This window comes from Anneissia japonica, unplaced genomic scaffold (assembly GCF_011630105.1).
Source record: "Anneissia japonica isolate Jap-2015-1 unplaced genomic scaffold, ASM1163010v1 scaffold288039_len1115542_cov189, whole genome shotgun sequence".
Lineage (NCBI taxonomy): Eukaryota > Metazoa > Echinodermata > Crinoidea > Comatulida > Comatulidae > Anneissia > Anneissia japonica.
Window position 1 is genome coordinate 779,673 of NW_022726160.1, and position 10,395 is coordinate 790,067.

Here is a 10,395-nt window from a genome sequence, read left to right on the forward strand (position 1 = left end):
GATGTGAATCGTACCCGATTGAACAGTGGAAATTCCTGTAGGATTTGGTTGTCGTTAATAACAAACAAACGCACGTTTGTATTATCTTGATTAATCCAATGAAACATATATTCTCTTTCTAAATATAGTAAGTTGTCCGTACCCACAGATTCTGATAAGTTATACTAGGACTCAGGAGTAGGCCTAGGCTCTAGGCCTACTAGACTACTACTACTAGGCCTACTCTAGGCCTCTTCTCTAGCCTAGGCCCCTACCCAAGGCCCTAGGCCTAGCCTACGCCCAGGCCTAGGCTAGCTACTGCCTGGCCTAGCTACTACCTACTACTAAGCTAGCCAATGCCTTGGCATATTCGTCTAAGAGACTAGACCTACCATAGAACGGTAGCTGGGCCTAGCTAGGCCTAGGAGGCCTATCATTGATCAAAACGTACAGTAGCAATGCCAATACTAAATAGGCCTAGGCCTATCACTCCTTGAAGTTACTCAAATCTAAACCAAATTAGGGCCCTAGGCCTAATATTCATTTGCTTAATTTTTTATAATAACTATATTAATCGTTAACATAACGATAGAGAAATTAAAGTCACTGAAAATTTGTTTTCTTTGGAGAATTATTATATAATATAATATAGCTGAGCCCGAGCGAGGGTGGCGCCATCTTTTTTGTTGTTACAGTGGAGCTACGTAACTGCAACGCGAGGAGATTTCATGCAAATCGGAAACTATCGCATGAGCCTAGCAAAACAGGTTAATTTCATGTTTTGAAAGCTAAACTTAAATGCCGTTTTTTTTTAATACATCGAAGGTACCTCAGACCTACTTATACAAACGCTTTTATTCTTTTCAGTCTATTGTGAGTTACAAAAACACATTTTTAGTCGGTAAATATTTCCAGTTGGCGATTTAGCCTGACCCTAGGTTGACGAAAAAAATTGGCCTTCGGAGGTATCATTTTAGTCGAGGTTCGCGTCATTTAGTTGTAGAGCTAGCCAAAGTTTGTTTTGAGAATACGAAATGACAATGTTTAGGTTTTAGCTCGAACTACAACTCAAGTTCGTTTTAAGAATGCTGGGGTAAGTCTTAAAAAATATTTTTCATGAATTGTTTCTCACAGTATAAATCATTCTCTTATGTCAGAATGCATGAAATTAATTATTTTATTTGTCAAATTTTACATATTTTAATTTTTCTTTGCGGGTCAATGCAGGTAAAAGGTCATTTGAATTTTCAGGTCATTGTGTATTAGAGCTACGTGACCAATGTGATTTGCAGTAAAAGTTTACAGTCAAGTTGTACACTATTTTGTAGCAGTTACAACAGTAACAGAAATACTTGGCAAAGAGTGACAGAAATCGCGTGGATGATACCTCAAAAACTAGCATTGAAAATCGCTAGGAAATTAGGTGCGCAGCATCGTAACTACTGCATAATACATTAGCTATATATAAGGATTAAGTTAAAGCCTAAATTTTGGCAAAATCTGCACAGAAATCGGCCCTTATTTTCCGAAATACACAGACGGATTTCTAGGCCTAATTTTTTCACCGAGGATCCCCGCTCAGGCCTCACTTTACAGTCTGGCATTGTGTGTTCGCATTGGAATTTTCTGATGAAAAAAGCAACTTCGTTTTGCTGTGCAACATTTATACAGTCCTGCCAAGGTTGTAAAAATAAGCATTGCAAGACACTTACACTCGACTACCATGACTGTGGCTGACTGGGGTTAATGATCTTACCATGACCTTTTAAGAAAGAGGCGAAGCCAGACACACCAAAGTGTTGTAGGTAATAATTGTTAATGTATTAGTATTTAAAAATTGTGCAGAAAACATGAAAATAGAAATTTTTCATGCAGTCTATTTCAGTTATGTTGCAGAATACAATTTTTTTTTTCAAGAGTATACTGTAAATTGAGTTTTTTTTTTTATCTTATAAAGTGACAACTATGTGTACTCTTTATGAATAGAGTATAGCAATTTGACATCCACATTCATGCTTCTTTATTCTTTAGGAATTTCTAAATTGATTTTAAAGCATACAGGTAGTTATAATTATCATTCTAGAATTTGACCTTTAAGTTTTGCGTCAGAGTGAACATGGAGTCAAATGAAGTAGTGTACACCATAGGAGGCGTGAAGGTTCTGTTCCCATTCAAGGCTTACCCATCACAACTTTCAATGATGAATAAGGTACAGTAAGTTCAGTGGTACTGTATGTACGAGCCCAATCACACTTAATATTTATGTCAGCTCTGGACCAGCCCAGGACCACCCTCTTTAAGCGTAAACAATTTTCCTGGACGTTTTCCCTTTGTTTGGACCTTGAGTCTGTGGACCTGTCCTTTTGCTTCCCTTTTTATCTGTTTGTGAGTTGCAATAAATTAAATAAAGAAATACTTTAAGCCAGCCCAGAGGACGACTAAAATTAGTTGACTCATGTTCCGTAATCCGAGACCTGAGCCGACTCATCTTCATATCTGAACATACACCAAACCAAGGTCGCCTTGATAGTGGTCAATTTTGAAGTCTTATGCCATAATATTTCCTGCAAAACCTGCCGCAAGGAGGAAGTGTGAACGTTCACAGAGTGTGCCTGAGCCAACTTAGAATACTAACCGCAAATGGAATAGTAGTTTTGAGGTAGTTAAGGCGGCCCTGGGCCGATATAATAAGTGTGATTGGGCTATGTCAGTGGATTCAGGTTAAATGTATATTGTACATATTATAATGCCATATTCTTAGAAATTTACTCCTACAGATGATATAATAATATGCCTCACCCAGACCTGCCAAGTGTCCCACAAAAAATGTTTTCCTGTGGTCCTGCCTGCATTTGTAAATTATACAGTAGTCCTGCATTTCTTCACTGTGTAAGCTCATGCATAAGACAAGAGTGAAATAGCTACAAAATTAATACTAATGGAAGACAGTAATTTTGTTTATTTAGTTCATGCCCCTCGCATCTAAAGGTGCCATATTCTTCAACTTTTCTTCTCTCGGCCACAAACATGGTGGATTTGAGTTAGTGTTAGCTTTACCTACTGGTTCATGTAAATGTTCCACATAGGTACATCACATAGTTAATTCTGAAAAGAACTGTTGTAGTTCTTTTCAGAACTATCTATGTGGTGTACCGCAAGCTTCAACATATATGCTATTACTTCGCCATGAAAACCTTCAAACAATACTATGTATTATATTAATCTCTTAATATTTTTAGATTATCAGGGGTGTGCAGAGGGGCCAAAACTGTCTTCTTGAGAGTCCTACAGGTAGTGGCAAGAGTCTAGCTTTGCTATGCTCTGCCATAGCTTGGCAGAGATGTGAAGAAGGTAATATACCCCAGTAATTATTTAATTGTGCATTTTTAGTTTCTATGCATGTAATGCAATAGGAACTATTGTATTCACTATTTTGTGTGTGCGTGTGTGTGGACATTTATGAAAATGCGCAGTCGTCAACAGTTTTCCAGCATTTTGTTTTTCATCGCGACGCGAAGTTTTTCAGTGTTAATAGCATGGTGTTACAGTAGCTCAGTCTGGGCTCACGCTAACCGATCGCCAAGTCGCCATGGGCGAAAACTATGTTGGATTGGCGAAAAAAAATTAACTGCTTTAGGCATTTTGGCGAAGGCCTAAAATAAAAAAAAGTTTTAAATACTTGCTAAAATACACCATTTTTTCATTTGATCTCCATTTTTCGGCAAATCCATGCAACGTTAACTTTGTTGTTGTATGAGTAATCTTGCTGCAGGCGTCATTTCGTGCCTCGCAAGTTATTTTTTATTTCTAATTGTTATTTTAACATGGTAGATGCAGGCAGTGGCTGTATAAGGTAGACTAACATGAAGGTACTGTATTTCCGACAGCCGGCTATGTAGCAGTGTACCCTTTGAATGCAAGCTGAAGGCAAGTGATATAAAGGCAGCCGACCATCGGGTACACAACAAACTTCTAGCTTGTGTTTATCCACTAAAACCTGAGGCCTACGATGCGAGGGCCGTGGTAGAACGTTAACATTAGTTTAATCAATGATCTTGTGTTATCGACTAATATGTAAAATACATTTAAATAATGCATGGAAAATTTAAGTTTGCACCGTGTGGGTCGCCTTGTTATACAGTATACGTAGCAGACTGACGGCAGCAAGGCTAGGCCTAACCTAGGACCTGGGCTAGATCGTGTACGTTCTTGATCATCACTATGAAAACTCATTGGGTCCATAATCAAGCCTGCACAAAGTGCAACCTCCCCCACTCCTTGGGGAGTATTCCAAGTCGTGCCTGTTATTTATTGCCGATACAGACTAACACTCGGAATGCCACATCATCCCACCAGGTACCATGCATTTATACTCCTGGGTGTAGAGAAGAAAATGTAAGTAAAGTCCCTTGCCCGAGGATACAAGCAATGCGATGAGCATCGATCTCGATCTCACGATCAGAAGTCCACACTCCTGATACTGAATTACTAAATATAACTTTGAGTATTTTAGAAACTTTCATATTTAGAAATATGATCTTTAAATATTCATAAAGTAACAAACAGGATGTTCTTGTCTTTTCAGAGAAGCGTAGGATGTCAGGTGTAGGTATGTAACAATCATTTTATCATGTCATCTGCTATCATTAAAACAAATAATAATAATGAAATATCTGCTTTTCCCACAAATATATAAATAAATAGTAAATTGAAGACCAACAGCACTTTACAGACTAATGAATTATATTGGTACATATGATTTTGACCACACAGTGGCATTCCTCAGATGAATATGAACAGATTGTGCGTTTCTTATAGTCAGGCTCCGGGAAAAAAAAACCAATTTTTTGTACGTTGTACAATGTTTTTTTGAAGACACAAAAATGGTGTTTAATAAAAGACAGAATGAGATGCAGATTTTTTAATTTTAAAAATGGGAGTGGGGGAAGGGGCGTAATCACCCTTTTCCTTCCTCCCCCCCCCTTGCAGTTTTTAAGTATTAAAAAATCTCATATCTCATTAACCATTCACGAGTTGTATAACATACCAAACATTGTTTTTCCTCTAGATTCTGGTTTTTAAGTGAGCATGAGTTCTCAGTCATGGGAAAAATCTTGTTTTACTTTAACTTTGATGTGGTGGCTTGAGAATTTTTCTGACCAGGAGTCCGACATGTGTCCGACATCAGAGTCCGAACCAAGGGACTGACTAGAGCCTTGAATAGGGTCTTAGAAAAAAATTCTTGGTTCAGTTAATGGTTTAGTATGGCCCAAACTTGTACTTTTAAACGACAGTATTAGTTATTAGCAATCAAAATATCTTTTTAGATAAGCAAATTAACATTTGTGATCAGTGCTGGTCCCCCTGCCCCCCTCCCACTGTAACCACCACTGCTTGCATCCCATATTCTTTTGACTTTAATCTTACAGATGATATAGAGAAAGTATGCACATGCTCCTGTGGTGACGCTGTTGCAGAGACAAACCCTGGTGCTACAACCAACCATCCACCTGTACTGCCAAAGACACCTGTTGCACCCTTTACACCTGTCCCACTTTCAAGGCCTGTTGACATCCCCAGCAAAGATACTAAAGAAGGTGAGGTTTTTTAATTGATTTTATTTATTGATTATAATTCTTTCCCCCTCCCATGTTGTGGTGGTAGTAGTGTTATGTTGATTTTCAAAACATTTTATACTTTCTTAACTTATTTTCCTTTTCGTTCATTTCCTTCATTTTCTTAAATTTTTAATCTATATTATGTTTACCACATCTGGACCTCTTGGGAGATGTATTGAAAGAGCTTTCCAGAGTAAAGAAACATTTGTTATGTATTGTATTGTATTATGTGTTGAAAAGAGATGTTATGTCAGTATCACTGTTTTTTTCCATTGACAAGAGTAAGACAAGAAAGATTAATATACACCAATTCAAAAACACAAAATATAACAGTTTGATACCAATATGGTAAATATGTAGTTTATGTTGTCTTGGGTTATGTAAGAAACTATTCATTTTACCTATACTATTATTAATTTGAATTATAATGTTTGTGGTTAGATTTACCCCAGCCTCCTGTCAATCCAGAAACATGTGTCCAACCTGACCACAATAATGATGAAGATGATTTTAAACCAAGCAAGAAACGGTATCGTACTCCTGTACCAGGCCAGGTAATATATTACTAATTCATTTTAAAAATTTAATAAAGAAAATTAAGATGTGAGCATTGATTAAAGAGTATAAAGAAAGTCATTGATAAAAAAAAAAGCAACTTATGTTTTCCTTAATTGCTCTTTTTTTTTTTTGCTTGTGCTTTTTAAATGATATTGTTATAGTGACACGTATTTGCGTGTGTATGTACAATATGCTTGTGTGAAGCAGGCTGGTTGCCCCCTTGAACTTACTCTTGAGCATAAAAGGTAAGAAAATAATGGAATTGTTGGGGGCGGTTTGGTGCAGAGGGAACGGTTTGGTTTCAGTCCCTCGCTGTACATTTCGCTTGTGTCCTTGAGTAAGGCACTTTATCTGCGTTACATTTTTTTTTCACCCAAGAGTATAAATGGCATGTGGACCCAATGACCAGGCAAAAGAACTGCACTTTATAACTGCAAGGAATAGGCGCATTATAAATGCCCATACCAGGACCAGTGCCACCCATAAAGCTGGGCACTCACTACGCACGCTGGTTGTCTGCTGGCTTGATTCTATGAAGAACGCAACGCGACGGCTCGCGTGCAACGGATTGTTTTCAATGACGATCCATTCAGACTACTACTAACAATCAGCAGACGACATTGCTTCGTCTATCGTTCACAGGAGGTGGAGGAGGTATGCACTTTATACAGTGACTGCTCTATTAGTTGGATAGGCATCTATCAGTCAAATAATTCTGCCATTGTATGACAAATTTTGAATTCTTTCTCAGAGTAACAAGAGAAGTAAGCTTTCCAAAGGAGTCGAGTTTGATGACGAGGAGATGGAAGATGAAACCCAAGATGAGAGAAGAAACCCCCACACCGAGGCTTACTGGAATTCATGTCAACCGGCTCCTAACACAAGTAAATAACAGCACTTCCGATTGGAATATTTGGAAACTTAGCTTAACATAACTTATCCACAGTTGGTGTGTCTACTGCCCTCTGGGCAGTAGGCGCTTTGTGCTCAGTTTGTCAATCAGCATAAAGTTGACCGTGAAGTCGTACAGTGAGTCGTTGACTTGAAAGAACCCAAGCTAGTGTAGGCCCCCCCCCCCCCGCCACCCCTCGCCGAAATGTTGAATGAGTTAAAAGTAGTAAAAAAAAAACGATACATGCTCCCGCTGTTTTTTTTTTTTTATATATATATTTTTGTTTTTCATGTATTTTTTTTACTTTACACTTTTTAAGTGATTTTTCAAAATGTTTTGTACTTTCAAATCACTTCTCATTATAACAATGAGGAAAAGCCCTATGTTTTGTTTTACAGACAGACATAGTAAGTCTAGTTACTATTATAATCGTTGCTGTAACTGTCATTATTCAAATAATTGTTATTGTCATCATTATGACTTTTGTTATTATTATTGTATTTGTTATAATTTTAAGTACTGTTTTTTTTTTATAGATTCTGTATCATTGCCTCCAAATCCATCATTAACCAAGCAAGGTGACTGCAATTGTTGCTGCCACTCCCCACAGGTGTGTTGTGATGGTAAAAAGGACCAGATGAATGAGAAGCCAAAGAAGTTAGTCCAACCTCTCAGATCATCAAATATTAAATCAAAATCCCATTTTTAAAACACGGAAAACTAAATTATTCATGCATTACATAACAAATCGATCAATTATAAATCTGAATTTCTATTCACTTGATAGTCATTTGGACCCTCATATAAATAAGTCAGTTTTGTGTTCTACCCTATTCAGACTAGACTTTGCATTGCGACCGGTTGCGATGTAATGGGTGGTAGACAGTTGTAATCCAAATTGTTCGCAAACTTCGACAGCATTCAGACACCTTTTTACATTGATACTTTACATCACTAGCAACGATATAGATTGTCCTGTTTTGTTTGACTTAGCCAGTCCGTTGCAATCGGATTCCGTGGTAATCGGGAGTAATAAAGATTGTAGCACCCAATCGCAACAGGTAACAATTGCGAAATTGATTGCTTATCGACTACTAATGGTGAGCTTTCAGACACGATTTTACTTTGTGAATAGGTGCGATTGGGTGTCGCAATTGCTACAACCGATCGCAATGCGAAGCTAGTCTGAATGGGGTATTATACTTTTATATATTTTAGATTGCCTAGGATCTACTTTGGAACCAGGACACACAAGCAAATTGCCCAGATTGTGAAGGAGATGGGACGTACAGCGTACAAAGACACAAAGTGAGTATACACTGACAGATTAACGTACAGTACCTTTATCTAGATTGTGCATACATTGTTGTTGAAATTATTGATATGAAAACACCATCAACAGTTGATTTTGCTGTGGCAAACTCCATCAAGTCAAGAATTTTTGAAACCCATTCTGAGGCAAAAACAACATATCTTCATCCCAGATACATTGTTTTGCCCCGTAATCTTTCAGTTGCATTGTTTTACCACAGAAAATCACTGGATTTTAAGTTTTGTGCTTAAAGATAGGTTGTGCTATCACTGAAACGACACATTGTTAAGACCTGAACTTTTCACAGGTAAATCAGAAGTGTTTAATATACTCCTAAATGATATTATCTCAAAATCTACAAAAATGTCAGCTACTTTGTTTTGTGTCGGAACGGCCGAGGTGTTTCCGTATTCTGAGGGTAAAAATAAAAAGCAAACAAAATTGATGTCTTTGTTGTTAAATAACCTTTGTAGTGGACGGTACCAGATCAAGTTGAGGCAATTTCCATTCAGGCAGGGGTCCCAAGTTAGAAGATTGGATTGGATTGGATTGGATTTATTCGGTGTAAACACCAAGGATAGCCCACGAAAGTCTAGAATAAGACTTATTTCCAGTGGGGTCCTTCTGGTGGTGATTGGGCAGTACACCAGGAGACAATCCCCTACTCTTTTTCCGAAGAGTGTACTGCATTCTTTAACGTGCACATGGGTCATAATGCACACGGGACCAACGGCTTAAAGTCTCATCCGAAAGACGGTGCGCTATTGTAACTTGTATTTCAGCTGAAACACAAGGAGAGGCAGCGATGGGAAATGAACCGGGGACCTAGAGATCTCCACGGTTCAGCGCACACACAACAGCTACCACCAGATTAGCCGACTGAGCTAAGCTGCTCTCCACTTTCAGGAGATCTACATAAATGAACTTACTTAAGCTGTTTATGGTGATACCCATCATCACTGTCTTCTTCGAGACAATTGATAATACTATTATAAAAAATTGTAAGTGTTATAAATATTGTTAATTTGCGGGGGAGATGATTTATTTTCCAAGAGGTTCTTGCTTGCTTGCCGGAGTGCCAGGGAATTTCCTGATAACTTGGAGTCTTCCACAACTTAAGAGAAGACTTGGGACAATTTATTCAGGCCAGCTTGAGTCGGCACCAAATGTTGAGTTTGATTTTGGCTGTTGCTTAGATTTCATAGAGGGTGCTCTTCTCGTTTTCTAACAGTAACTAACCAATGTGCTCTCATTTTATTTCAGCATGACCATATTAGGAAGTCGCGAACATCTGTGCATTCATCCTAGGGTGTCGAAAGGTCCAAACAAGAACGAGGGTTGCAAAGATTTGTTGAAAAGGAAATTTGTACGTATGTAATAATAATACTGGAATATATTATTTACATTGTAATTTATACAAATAAATTTTGAAAACTAAAGGCTGAATAATTTGTCACTTTACTTTCAGTTTTAACATTTTTTTCCACACGATGCCGAAACTAATTTGCACTGTCTTACTTTCATGCCATGTAGTTTTCAAGAGAGACCTTTTATATCTTGTTTAATGCACCCTCTGCCATAAAAATATAAAAATTTCAGAAAATTATTTTTTTAATTTATTTTTATTACGTCCTCCGCCCCCCTAAAAAATAAGATATATATATTCCTTCCTAATTATATAAATTTATAGCATTTAACCATCTCATTACTACACTGTTTACATTCAACAATAAAATGTTATTTTTATGGTTTTGGAAAAATCATTTTGCTAAATAAGAAAAATAACATTTTTTTTTCAATTTTTAAAAACTTTTCCCCCCTTCTCTGACAATTTAAAAAGTTTGGTAATCAAGGTATTAAAAAAGTTTTTCCTAACCATATTATATGTGATATAGCTAATTTAACACTAAAAGTAAATACTCATTGCCATATTTGGTACTGCACAAATTTGGTTAGATATGTAGTCTAATTGTACAAATATATAAACACTAATGATCTATATTGTTGTTGTACTATCATCGTAGCTGGATAAGAAT

At 37.2% G+C, this 10,395-nt stretch overlaps 1 protein-coding gene across 1 annotated transcript in view; it reads left to right on the forward strand.

The window, feature by feature from the left end:
• Positions 1 to 10,395, forward strand: part of LOC117113025 (Fanconi anemia group J protein homolog) — a gene marked incomplete in the record, with an annotated part of 90,289 nt that continues 79,894 nt past the window's right edge. Inside the window, 10 exon segments of the mRNA XM_033256245.1 lie at positions 1 to 127; positions 2,063 to 2,188; positions 3,219 to 3,330; positions 4,565 to 4,588; positions 5,409 to 5,576; positions 6,039 to 6,151; positions 6,907 to 7,039; positions 7,584 to 7,704; positions 8,266 to 8,355; positions 9,623 to 9,725. Coding sequence (XP_033112136.1) covers positions 2,096 to 2,188; positions 3,219 to 3,330; positions 4,565 to 4,588; positions 5,409 to 5,576; positions 6,039 to 6,151; positions 6,907 to 7,039; positions 7,584 to 7,704; positions 8,266 to 8,355; positions 9,623 to 9,725 — 957 coding nt within the window.